General features: G+C 16.3%; 1 protein-coding gene across 1 annotated transcript; it reads right to left on the reverse strand.

Annotated features, from left to right (window-relative positions):
• Positions 1-24: 24 nt before the first annotated feature.
• Positions 25-11,923, reverse strand: ApiAP2 (transcription factor with AP2 domain(s), putative; the record flags this gene model as incomplete). Its single annotated transcript, XM_028674570.1, has 2 exons — positions 25-429; positions 665-11,923. The coding sequence occupies 2 exons, from the start codon at positions 11,921-11,923 to the stop codon at positions 25-27; spliced, it is 11,664 nt and encodes a 3,887-aa protein (XP_028530909.1).
• Between the last annotated feature and the right edge of the window lie 3,736 nt (positions 11,924-15,659).

Genomic DNA, 15,659 nt, shown 5'->3' on the forward strand with positions numbered 1-15,659 from the left:
TTTTTTTTTTTTTTTTTTTTTTTTTTAATTATTTTTGAAATAAAATAATAAAAGTGATCCCATTAACATAATTCGTTCATTAAATGATAATTTACTTGAAATGGTATTTTTTATTATACATATTACAAAAATATCCATATATAGTTGCATAGATTCTAATTTATAAATATTGTTTATTGCATCTAAGTGGTATTTTTCTACATTTTTTAATAAATCAATATTTTTATCTAATTTATCTTGGTTAAACATAGTTCTTAAATCGTTATTTATATTTGTCATAAATTTTTTCTTTTTACTCCCGTTAGATAATGATAAATCCGATAAATCAATATTTACATTTTTTAATAAATCTAAAATTAAATATTTATAGATTAATTTTCTGAAATTTACACTTTCAGCTATATTTTTTAAGTTGTTTACATTCAAATCCTGTAAAAATAAAAAATAAAAAATTTAATTTTAGAATCTAAAATTTACACAAATATATAAAATAGTATATATATATATATATATATATATATATATATATATATATATATATATATATTAATATAAAAATATAATGATAAAAATGATAGAAATTATGGATATTTTTTCTTTGTTTAAATAAATTATCTATGAATTAATCATTTATATAATTATCTAAAAATTATTTTGAAGTTACATGTAATGTTAAGCAAATATATTCATAATATGATTTCATTGGAATATTATCCCCATTATTAGGATAATTAAAATTGAAAAATGTATTTGTGTTGATGTTATGAACTATATTAAAAATATTTAAATGATATCGATTCATTATTTCATCGCACTGGTAAAAACTATTAAATGATTTACAAAAGATACCTACTTCTATGAATTTATAAGTAAAATTATCACTGAATTTTTTCAATAAATTTACATTATTTAGTATTTTCTTGTATTTATTATTTTTATAAATATGCACTTTTTTCTTTACTTCTTTTTTTTCTATATTTTTATTTTTGTGTATGTAATTCTCAAATTTTTTTGTATCTGTATTTTTTATAAACTTATTGATGCTCTCATGATATATATTATCCGAATATATATTTTCATTTATTTTCCTTTTTTCTTCTTCATTATAATGAATAATTTGAAGATCTTTCTTGTCATCATTAATATTATTTATACAATTATCCACTGAATCTTTATTAGATACACAATTAATTAAATTATCTTTATTAGATATATGAGATTTTATTATAAAATTAAAACAATCAACATTTACACTATTTATTATATTATTTACATCATTTCCATTATCTCTATTAAATTTTTCTCCTTCTGTAAAATAATTTAATTCTTTTTTATCTAAAATATTAGGATTTATATCCAAATTTTTATTTTTCATGCCACCATCTTTAATATATTCACCTTTTATATTTTCATCTTTTATGTCTACATATATCTCATCATCCTTATTATTTCTCTGATAATTATAATAACTGAAATTTTTTTTTTCTATTAATTTGTTGTAATTATTTGAAATGTTCATATTTTTTTCATTTATTTCATTTTTCATTATAGAATTTTCAGTTGTATCATTAATGATTGTATTATTTTCATTTAAATCATAATTAATTATGTTTTTCTCATTAGGATTATAGATTTTATATTCTAAAAATGAAAAATGAGTATTATCTACTAAATTATTATTTTTTTCATAATTATTATAATTATTTAAATATAGGGATGAAAAATATCCTTCGTTGCAATATTCATTTTTATAAGAACAATGATTATTTTGCAAATTAACTAGTTCATAATTATTAGTGTTCTTATCATTTAAGTTATTTAAAAACTTATTGTCATTTATAAAATTTTCTTTTTCATCTATATAACTATTTTTATAAATTAAATTATTTTTGTTGTTATTTATATATTCATAATTATATGTATTAAAATTATTATAACTTAAAACATTTTCTTTATTACTTTTTACATCACTAGAAAGGGAACCTATATGTTTTACCTTAAGAATATTTTCAAATTCATCTTTATCATTCAAGTTATCATTATGAGATTTTATTTTAAATTTTTCGTTACTATATGTATAATTTATATCGTTTTCTATTTCTTCATAATTGTAACAATTTAATTTTACTTGATCTATTCCATTGTGATTTAATATATTCTCATTTTCATTAAAATCCATATAAGATTTACTTAACCCGTTATTAATTATAATAGTATTACTGTTTTTATTAAAAGTATCACTCTTTTCGTTTATTTTATATTCGTTAATGTTCTGATTACATAAATTTTCAATTTCTTCGATGTCATCTTTTTTTTCATCATTTCTAATACCTCTAAAATTATTATCATTTTTTTCACGTGGTTTGTTTTTGTTAAATCTTACGTTTCTCTTGTTATCATTTTTGTATTCTCTATTTAGTGAATGACAATTAGAGTTATTTACATAATTATTATTTTCATTTAATTCTTCAAAATTTTCAAATGGAAAGTTATTGATAACTTGTTTATTACCATTTGTATAAGAAGAATAGTTATTTATTTTTAAATTACTTAAATTATTTATTTTACTACCCATTTTATTTTCATAATCTTTCCTTAATAGAAATACATTATCAGATAAACATTCATTTAGAAATTCTTCTTTCGTATTATTTTTCATATTTTTGGGAATGATATTGACTTCATTAAAATATTTCTGTGAATTTCTAAATGATAGTTCTATATTTTCATTGTTTAAAAAATTTTCATCATTTGTATTATCTCTATCTACCTTTAATTCATAATTATCATAATTATTGTAAGAAAAATCTTTTTTACTGTTATTAAAATTTTCTAACTTAATTTTCTTATCGTATTCAAATGAATTAACATGACAATATTTATCATTTAAAAAAGAATTAATAAAATTCTCTTTATTATTTTTATCATATGTTTCCTCTTTATTTTCAAAAAAAAAATTATTGGGATTCAAATAGACCTTTTGAATAAAAGAATAATTATCGCAATTCTTTAAATTTATATGTTTTTGTTCTATCATCTCTGAGTTTTCCTTTATTTTCACAGAATTATATAAGTTTTTATTTTCTTTTTTATTAATAAAAGAGTAGTGTACATCTTTTTTAGAGAAACTTTTTTTATTAACCAGTTTTCTATTTATATTATTATTATAATTCTTATTACCAATAAAAGTATTTTCTTTTATCCCTAGATATCCTTCATATAATTCTTTTTCATTCTTTTCATAATTAATTAAATAATTTTCATTGATATCCTCTTCATTTTGCATAATTCTATTTTTATTATAATAATTAAATGTATATTTATTATTTAATTGAGATATCTTATTTATATCAAATAATTCATTTATGCTTAGCATATCTATTTTGTGAATATTACTCATGTATGATAAATCACTTATATTTGAATTGTCAACCATATGTATTCCCTCGTTTTCTAGATTGTAAAAGTATTTCTCATTTAATATATTATTATTATTATTATTACTATTATTATTACTATTATTTTTGTTATTATTATCATTATTTTTGTTATCATTTTCATTTTCATTATCATTTTCATTTTCATTATCATTATTATTATCATTATTATTATCATTATTATTATCATTATCATTATCATTATCATTATCATTATCATTATTATTATTATTATTATTATTATTATTATTACCATTATTATTATTACCATTATTATTATTATCATTATTATCATTATTATTATTATTATCATTATTATCATTATTATCATTATTATCATTATTATTATTATTATCATTATCATTATTATTATTATTATCATTATCATTATTATTATTATTATTATTATCATTATTATTACCATTATTATTATTACCATTATTATTATTATCATTATTATCATTATTATTATTATTATCATTATTATCATTATTATCATTATTATCATTATTATTATCATTATCATTATTATTATTGTCATTATCATTATCATTATTATTATTATTATCATTATCATTATTATTATTATTATCATTATCATTATTATTACCATTATTATCATTATTATTACCATTATTATCATTATTATTACCATCATGTATATTTTTAATTTTCTCTCTAATATTAAAAGACAAATTAAAATTATAGTCTGCAATCAGGTTTTCCTCTTCAATTTTACAAATTATATTTTCTTTTTTAATATTTTTATTAGTTATAATATTTAAGCTACTCGAAGAACAACTTTTTTCATTTTTATTATAAACGAATTTGTTATGAACATTTATATCATTATTTTCACACGTATTTTTTTTCAAATCACTTTTATTATTTTTTGAAAATTTGGTTACACTATCATCATTAGGAAAAAGATTAGATTCAATAATAAAATTTTTAGAATTATTTTTTTTTTGTTCTTTATCATGAACATTATAGTAAATTTCTGTATTAATTACTTCACTTTTGAAACTATTTAATTTATCATTATTTCTATTATCAATTATACATTTTTTTCTTAAATATAATATTCTATTCTCTTTAGTATATTTATTTAACGGTGGTAAATCATTTAAATTTACTTTTTTATTAGACAAATAAGGTTCTTCATAATCCCTTTTTACAATATTATTGTCAAAATTGTCTAAATTGATAATATTATTTGTGTTAATTGATTTATTTTTGTCAATTAAATTATTATTTACAAGATTATGTGCATCATTAAAATTATCTATATTAGTAAAAATATTTGCTACATTAATGTTGTTAGAATCGTGAAAATTACTCACTTTATTTAAGTAATTTATGTTATTAAAATTATTCATATCATTCAAATTGTTAGCTTGACTTATATTGTATGTATTATTAAAGGTATTTAAGTTTCTAAAATTATTTATATTATTAAAATTATTTATATTAGTAAAATTATTTATATCATAGTAATTTTTTCTATTATCAAAATTATTTCCACCACTAAAATTATCTGTATCTATAAAGGCATTTGTATTAATTGATTCATTTATATAGTTAAAACAATTCTTATCATTTAAATTATTAACATTATCACAATTATTTGAATTATATATATTATTAATTTTTTCATTTAAATTATTTACTTCATTTTTATAAAAATTTAAATCAACTTCACTTCCTTTATTATTTTCATTTTTTATAAGTATATTATTATCCATATGGTTTTCATATTTAATAATTTCACATGCATAATTTTCCCCAATTTTTGTGTTGTTATTATCATTATTATCAAATTTATTATTGCATTTATCATCATTTTTATTCTGACATTTGTTATTTATTCTTTTTGTATATTTTTTAATTGATATATTATTTTTTTTATTTTCTATATCTATCTCATTTTTACTTTTTTTTAATTTTAAATTATTTTTTCTTTTTTGTACTTTTAATCTACTTTTAACTGCTAATTCTCTAGCTATTAAAAAACCATATCTATATACAGAAAAGCATTCTTTTTTTTTATATCCATATGCACACCATCTTTTTTGTCTAATATCAAAATGCACACCTTTCATTTTAGGCATTTTCATTATTTCATTATAATAATTTATATTTTCTTCATTAGAATTTTTTTTAAAATGATTTAATTTATTAGAATGTTTCCCAAATTTTGATTGTTTGTTAATAAATTTTTTTAATTTTTTTTCATTTTTAGATTTTCTATTTAAATCACTATTATTAGTATTTTCTTTATTTAATAATATTAAATCATTATTTTTACTATTTATTGAGCTTGGATTATCGTTTTCAACAGTATTACAATTGTTATTATCTTTTTTTAATTTTTTTTCTATCCCACTTTTTAAATTAGTATTTTTGTTCTCATTCGTAAAAATATTAATTATATATTTTCTTTTATTTCTTTTTCCATTCTTTTTTTTTTTTAAATAATGCATATCATTACTTCCTCTTTTATCTATGCTTGTATTTAGCTCATCATTGTCATTAGTATTTTTTAAAATGTTTGTATTTTTAGAATTGTATAACTTAAATTCTTCATTTACTATTTTATTATCATCTCTTTCATTTATGTTATATGTAGTATCTAGTATGTTTAATTTTTTTTTATAGGATACTTCTTTATTACTATTTCTATTATTATTACATTTATAATCAAAATTATTAATGTTAATTGAATTATACATGTTATTACAGTTATAATGATTATCATCATTATAAGGATTATTATTTACTACATTTATATCATTTTCTACTGTAATATTACTACTGCAATTTGAAAATATATTGCTAAAACTTTTAGTAGCTTTTTCTTTGTTTTTAATAGAAATAGAACCATCTACATTATTTTTATTATATAAATGATTTATTTTTAATTTTCCACTTTTTCTTTCTTTTTTTTCTTTTTCATTAGTTAATATATTTTTTATTTCATTAGAAATATTTTTGTATTTTTCACTTGAATCAATTTTTTTTTTACCTAATATTTTTCCTTTTCTTGTGTTTTGATTTTTGATATCTTTATTATTCATATTTTCCTCTTCATAAACTTCTTCTAAATTAGTTTTTTCTTTTGTTGAAAATTCCCCATTATTTAAATAACTATTTATTTTATTATTTTCAAAATTAATATTTTTTTTCATTTTTACTATACTATTTAAATGCTCAGAAAAGTGAGAAGCTGTGGAAGCTCTAGTTAAAGCATATATATCTTTTTCTCCTCTTTCATTTTTATATAAATTTAATTTTATATTTTCATTATTATACAACATATCATCATTATTTGATATCATAAAAATGTTATTTACATTATCTATATTAAGTATTGCATTGTTTTTCACTCTTTTATTTGCCAAATTAACATTTTTTAAAATAACATTATCCATGTTATTTTTATTCAAAAAATAAGAATTCTCATATATACTTCTTAATTTGTTATTTACTGTATTTTCTTCATTGCCTTTAATTATTATTTCTTCTTTCCCATTTAAGCAATTATTATTTTTTAATTTCTCCTGAATATAATAATGATAAGCTTCATTTTTTATATTCCAATCCTTATTTGAGATATTTTTTAAATTAGTTTGATATAATTTTGTTATATTATGAAATTCACTGTTATTATCTTTTATAGCATTTATATGATTAATATCATTTTTTATATTCATGTTATTTAAATAGTTCAAGTAATTAAAATTATAATTATTCATAGAATTATGTATGTTTGGCATATTTACATTATTAATGATATCTAATTGTGTTGCACTATTTGAATCATTCAAAATGTTTATTCCATATAATTGATTAATATTATTTGAATAATTATCATATTTCAAATTATTTGCATTATTAGTGTTGTCTGTCATTTTAATTAGAATATTTAAATCATAATCTTCCTTTTTATTTTGAAAGTTATTTAAATTGTATGTGGAAATATTATCAGATAAATTTTTACTTTTCATTATTTTATTAAATTTATTTATATCTGATTTATTGTCATCATTATAATAAAGTGCTGAATTACCTAGATTGTTTTCATACATATTATTTAAATTATTAATAATAGTGTTTAAATTCATTTTTCTAATGTTGTAACTTTTTAAATAGTCAAATTTATTTTCATCATTATATTCTATATAATTATTAGAATTTTCGTCATTATAAATGTTATTCATATTATATACCTCATAAAAATTATTATTCATCTGATTATTAATAAAACCTAGAGATTTTTTATTATTAATTGAGTTACAGGTGTTTTTAAAACAAGAAATATTATCCTGATTTTTAGATTGTTCTATATTATTAAATATTTTTTTTTCATATTTTAAATTATTTATGTGATTTAAATTAAGTATTTTTTCATTTTTAGGTGAATTTTGTATAAAAAGTTTATGATCATAAAAATTATTATTATTCAATTCTTCTCTATAATTTGAATTCTTTAATAAATCTATATCAGCATTAATCTTTTTGTCTATCTTTCTAAATTCCATATTTTTGTCTTTGTAATTTTCTTTATTATTATTATTATTATTATTATTTGTTCCAAATGTCATTTCATAATTGTTTATTTTCATATTATTTTTACTAAGGTAATAATCTATATTTTTTTCTTTTATATTATTTTTAATATTAATCCTATCATTATTATTTTCATAATTCTTTTTTATATAAGTATTATTATTATTCTTATTACTGATGTTTTCATTTATACTACAATTCACAGAATTTTTATTGGAAGTATTACGTTTTTTTCTTTTTGTTTCATTATTATTACTAATTAAATTATTAGGAAATTCATTATTTTTTTTGATAATATTATATTCTTTATTATTTATTTTTGAATTACGAAATTCTAAAGCTAGTTGTCTAGCCTTATAAAAGCCATATTTACACACAGGAAAATGTTTTTGAATTTGTTTATTATTTTCATTCTTCCAATAAGCGATCCATCTTATTTGATTATGATCAAAAGTTAGTCCTTGTATTTTCTCCATTTGTTTTGCTAATATCCTATAATATTTTCTTTCATTTAGTGGTATTCCACTTCTCTTCTTATTTTTATTGTAATTAACAGAATATATTTCATTAGAGTTATTTAAATTCATGTAATTTGAGTTTATTAATTCTTTGTTAACCTCTGTAAAGTTATTATCTATTTTACATACAGACATATTTCTTTCATTTAAATATATATTTTTATTATTACTTTCTACAATATTCTTTAAAAAATTATTATTAAATTCACAATAAGTTGGCATATTATTTTTTTCATTTTCTATACTTACATTTAAATAATTTTCTTTACATCTATTGATATCTATACTATCTTTATTTATAAGAAAATTGTTGTTTTTAACTACTTTGTTATCTCCTTTAAAAACACTATCTATTTCTTTACCTAAAATGTGAGGATTAAATAAATTTGTATTTAATTCTTCCCTTAAAAAATAATCATTTTTACTTGATTTATATATACTATCAATTTCATTATCCAAGTTATTAGTTTCATATTGATTGTTGTTCTTAATAATGCAATTTTCAAATACATTCTCTTTAAAATTTTGTTTACTACATATAGTTCTTTCATTATTTTCTTTTAAAAATTCTATGCTTGCAATTTTATTTTTGCTTCTATTTTTCCTTTCTTTTTTTGTCCTTTCTTTTGAATTTTCAATTAAACTTTTTTCATTTTTTTTTTTTTTTAAATCCGTTAAACCAGAAAACTTTTCTATGCTAATATTTAATTTTTTGATATTGTTTTCTTCTTTACCCACTATTTCTACTTTTTCAATTTTTCCTTTTTTTTCATTATAATCCGATTTTTCTTTTTTATCCATTTTTCTTTCTTCTTTCTTATATATATCTCTGTTTTTTAGAATTTTTTCAACACTTTTTTCTATATTATTGATATCTTTTTTATTTGATAATTTTCTTTTTGTGATTTCTTCATTCATTTCTGTTATATCATAATTTGAAATTTTCTCTAAATTATTTATTCTTTTTTTTCTATTTGTAGAATTTCTTTCATTTGATTTTATTTTATCTCTAATTAATAAAGAGTTTTTTTCATTACCAATACAACTTAAAATTTTTATTTCATCACATAAAATGTTAGTTTCACTTAAAGATAATTTTACTTTGTCAGATAATTCGTTTAGCTCATTATTTGTTATTTCTTCTAAGGAGTTTTTGCGATTTAATTCATACGTATTCTCATTTTTAGATAAAATATTATTATTTTCTAAATTTATTATTTCAGAATATTGTAATAATTTTTCTTGTTCTATATTTTTAATAGCTTTATTTGTTTCTGATAATTTTAATGATTCAATGAAATTGTCACCACAGAAATTGTTTAAATTGCATTTTTCATTTAAAGGACTTTTGCAGTTAATAGTAGGAATACCAATATTTAAATTCTCTAATAATTTGTCATTCCTTTTATTATAATTTAACTTATTTTTATTTATCTTTTCCTTTGATAATATTGTTGTTCCATCATAATTTTTGTTATTAGTATTAATTCCTAAATTTTTCAATTGTAAAAAATTATTCATATTTTTTTTCTCAATAAAATTAAATTCTTCTAATCCTTTTCTCTCGTCGAAAATGTTATTAAAATTTTTGTTCATATATATATTTTTTTCTATTGATACCCCATTTTTTATCTCCATTAGTTTTTCAGTATTTAAATTAATTATATTTTGATTTGCGAAAATTTCTTCATTAGCTAAATGATTATCACCATTAAAATACCCCTTTAAATGTTCATTGTATTCACTTGTTTCATCATTTTTTTTCACTTCAACTTTTTCTTTTTCATTTTGATCCTTTTCTTTAATAATGATACTATTTGATGAATTAATATCATTTTTTGTCATAACATTTATTGCATCATATAATAAATCTGAATTTTTCTTCATTTTGTTAATACTTTTATCATTATTATTTTTGTTATTATCATCACATCTATCATAAACTTCCTCATTATTTTTATTTATATAATGATCATTAATATTACTATCACTACTACTATTATTATTGTTGTTGTTATAATTATTTATATCACCACTATCATTAATATTACTACTTCTATTAATTTCACTGTAAGAAGATACAAATAAATTGTCTTTTTTTTTTAATACTTCCATATTGCTAATATCATTTAAGATAATTTTTTTATTCTTCATATTATTTTCAATTTCTAATTTTGTATTTAAATGATAAAAATTATTTTTTTCATAGTTACTTATATTAAGATTTTTCTTTTCAAAATTTTCTTCATTTACATTATTATATGCATTATATTGGATTATATTTTCATTTGAAATTTTATAATTTTTTTTTTTTAAGTCTTTTGAGCTTTTTATTTTTTCTATGTTATTTATATTTTGTGTGTTGTTTTTTTCTTTAGTATTATATTCTTTTTCATGATTACTTATCTTTTCATAATTATTTTCTTCCTGTAAAACTTTTATTTTATTTGAATTTGTTTCTTTTTTTAAAATTCCTTCTTTATTTTTATGATTTATTAAATCTATTTCTTTACGAAAGTATTCATTTTTTTTATTTTCCATTTCTATATAGTTATTATTAATTTTATCATTCATTAATTCAAATTCATAAGAATTATTTTTCTTTTCTATTATTTGATCTGATGAATCTTCATTACTATTATTATTTAATTTATTTTTATTATTAACACTATTTATTTTATTGCATTGATATTTATTATTTTTAATATAAGATATAGAAATATTTTGATTAATTAAATCATTGGGTAAATTTTTTAATTCATTTTCATAATCTTTTTCACTATTTAATTTAATACTATTACAATTTTCTTCCTTTGAATTGTCATTCATTTTATTAATATTTTTTTTATAATCTATAAAAATATTTATATCATTTAAGTTATTATCATTGTTTTTATTGTTTGTTTTTTTTTCATTGTTTTTATAATTTATATTATTATTATTATTATTATTATTATTATTATTATTATTATTATTATTATTATTATTATTATTATTATGTTTTTCTTTAAAATTTTTTACAGTATCTAATTCATTATTTTTAATATTATCATGAGTGTAATACGTATCTTTTATATTTTCGTTTAAATCAGTATAAGGAACATCCAAGTATATATTTTTACTATTTTTAAAATCACCAGAAAATTTTTTGTAATTGTTAAAATGATCTGAATTATGTAAAAAAACATTTTTCTTATTAGAAGTTTTAAGGTTATCCATTTTTATATTGAAATTTAGGTCGTTTATCCCCTTTTTTTCATTTAGCATGCTATCTTTCTCGTTATTATCACTAGTGTTATTGTAACCCATTGTTTTAAAAATAAAATTATTTTCAATGTTATTTCTTAATTTTGAGTTATTACTATCTTTAATATTATTACCTTCATTAGAAAAATTCATTTTCTTTTCTAAAACAATAGAGGCATTTAATTTTAAATTATTAATTATTGTTTTTAATTTATTGAAATTAATATATACTATGTTATCTTTTATATATGCACGAAGTTTATTAATTCTTTGACTTAAATTTTTTTTTTTTTAAATTCACTTAAATGTTATTTAGTAAAAAAACTTTCTTCTTTAGACAATTTGTTTTGGTAATATTTATTTTCATTGATAAATGTATTTTTTTTTTTTTTTCTTCTTTTAATCAAAAATTTCATAATTATGTTTTACTTTTTTTTTTTTTAATTACTAAACTTATTAATTGCATAAACAAAAAAATCATATCTATTTATACATCAATTAAAAAAATTAAAAAAATTACGTTTTAAATTTATATGAATTCTTTTTTGTTAAAATATATTATATATATTTTTAATTATTAAGAAAAAAAAAAAAAAAAAAGAAAAACACAAAACTTAATATATATTCATTTAGATTACAAATTATATAATTTATTTATTAAAAGGAAAGTTATTAATATGCGTAAACATAATATTTTTTATAAAACACAAAAAAATATTTTTTATGGTCTAAAATAATATAGATAAATAATAAAACAAATATCATCGGTTTCAATATAATAGGTTGTCATATGAGTGTTGATAAAATATAAACAAAAAAAAAAAAAAAAAATTAGAGTAGATTATGAAGAAAAATATAGATTCTACATTTATAAAAAAAAAAAATAAAATAAATAAATATGTATATATATTAATTAATAATATTACAAATATTTTTAATTTTTAATTATCTCATGATTAATCATTTTAATTAACATAAAAATAAGCATATATATATATATAATTTAATAAATGCAACAGAAGAAAATTACTAGTAGTATAAATGTACATATAATCGTATAAATAATAAAATAAAATTGTAACTTTTTTTATACAAATGAAATTTTTTTATCTTAAAAAAATTTACAATAAAAATATGAAAAAGAGTTAAACTTGTGTGAAAATAAACAAAATGTAAATTGAATTATTATTATTTCTATATTTATATAAAATAATAAAAAGAATAATAGTACAAAGTGTAAATGTTTTTTATATTTTCAATATACATATATATATATATATATATATATATGTATATATCGTTTTTTAATTTATTAATTCTGTTTTATTATTACATAGAATAAAATAGTAAATAAAAATATTAATCATATATAATTTTAGAAAAAAAGGTAATTTATAATTTCTCTTCAATTACTAATATATGTATTTTGTTTTTAATAATTATTTTGATAATTCAATATGCACCTTTTTCGTTTGCATGCATAAAACTCAGGTGTAATACTCTAGACAATTTATTTATGATATATAAGAATAATTAAAATATATAGGATTTTTTTATGTAAAATTAGAAATTCTTTTCTTTAAAGAATTTTTTTTTAAAAAAATAATGAATATTTATATAATTTACTAAAATTTTAAATATAAAAAGAAATATTTATTAAAAAATTAGAAAAAAAAAAAATACCATAATTTTAGTACTGAAATGAATCAGTTCTTATATGTTATATTCAATGGAATAATTATTAAAAATTTTCAAAAAGGTAATAGAATTATTTTTAATTTCACTTAATAACTTATTTTTTATATTATAAGATTGTATGCACTATCTTTTAGAAAAAATTACTTAACAAATTACATTAATAAAAATTTATTTAAAAAAGAAATGATTAATGGAGCTAATAAAAAAAAAAAAAAAAAAATTATAAAAACAAATCTTTGATGATAAAAAATATGTTTCATTAAATATTCCTATATGTTATAAAAAAATATAGTAAGGTTGTATACTTCTTTTCTTAGATACTCATAAAAAAGGTATAATATAGATATAAATAAATATGGGCAAAAATATATAATAAAAAAGATAAAATAAAAAAAAAAAAAAAAAAAAAATGCAAATAATTAAGCTACAAAGAAATAATTCATTAGTGTTTATAAAAAACAACGTTAATCAAAAAAATAAATTTTAAAATATTTTTTTACTCTAAATTATAGATATATATATTTATTCAAACAAAAAAAAAAAAGTAAGATGGAGATATATTTATATGAATAAGTTAATAATTTTTATATAATAATATAAATTATGTAGTATGTAATTATTTGTATTTTTTTACATCATGCAAAAAAAAAAAATATATATATATATATATATATATATATATTTATTATATGAAAAAATATATATATATAGTACAATAATTAATTAGATTATGTCTATATGAAAATAGAAATGAACAAACTATTAATATGTTTACCAATATAATTAATATTTTTATTTATATATGTAGTTTTTCTTTTTTTCTTTTTCATTGCTACAAATTCAATGTAATTTTTAATTTTATATTGTAAATATTTATTATATAATATTGTTGATATAAATACTAATATAAGAAATAAATATATATGATTATTATAACTAATTCTATAAAAATAATTTAGAATTATATATAGAAATAATTATTATTTCATTCAAATAAAAAAATAATTATTTTTACACATAACCCTCTTTCAATTATTACAAATAAAATAAAATCGAAAATAAAAAAAAATTTAAGTTTAAAAAGGATTAAATAAAGTGTTTTTTTTTTTCTTTCCTCCTATCAGGATGTTGAAAATTTTTTGTAAACATATAGAATATTAATTTATATTATTTTTTTTTTTTTAATGAAAACATAAAGTAATAGCATTTATAAAAGTAAATTCAAAAATTTTAAGTTCACATTTTAACATATAAAAAAAATTGTATCATTAAATTCTGTAAAATGGATGTAAATATAATTCTTGAAAAAAAAAAAAAAAAATATTCTTATTATGCAAGAGGTGCATTTTTCTAATATTTTATTTTTATGAAAAAGTAAAAAATGAAAATTTTATTATACCCTTTATTAAGCACACTCTTTTAATATATCAATTTTCAAAAAGCACACTTTGCTTTATTGTCTCACTAATAAATAATAGTAAAATAGATAAAATATAAGAATAATATTTAATAAAAGATTATTCTTCCTATGATAATAATTTTTTTTTTTTTTTTTTTTTACATATTTCTAAAAATGAACCTTTTCAATATATTAACAATTTATAATACTAAGTATTAACATTTATTTATGATATACTTAACTATTTATTTTTTAACTTTTATGGTATTTTCCAATTAAAAAAAAAAAAAGTCCCATATGAAACTAAAGCATAAAATGTTTTGGTCTAAACAAAATAAATGCATGCAAAATAATTATCATTTTTTTATTTAAAATATTACAATACCATTTAAAATTATTTTATAATTTTTATTATTATTTTTTTAAGAACAAAAATATTGAATACGGTAATATACATACGCTTTATTAAAAAAAGTATATATTAAAATAAAATGAATTTTGTTAAAAAAAAAATGAATAGAGATCTAAATTAAAAGATTCACTTTTTTAAGTATCTCTAATTTTTTCTTCAATTTATAGTGTATTTTTAAAAATATAAAAACATAAAAGTTTTTTTTTTTTTATAATTGTTTAAGAAAAATATAATATACTTTTTTTCTCTAACAATTATCATATTACACCGAAAGATGCAAATATAAATGTTTATAAGTACTCATATATTTTTAAAATATGCATTTATTAGAAGTGATAAAATATACCAAAAAAAAAAAAAAAAAAAAAAATAAAAAAAAA

Source organism: Plasmodium gallinaceum, assembly GCF_900005855.1.
Source record: "Plasmodium gallinaceum strain 8A genome assembly, contig: PGAL8A_v1_42, whole genome shotgun sequence".
Classification (NCBI taxonomy): Eukaryota; Apicomplexa; class Aconoidasida; order Haemosporida; family Plasmodiidae; genus Plasmodium; species Plasmodium gallinaceum.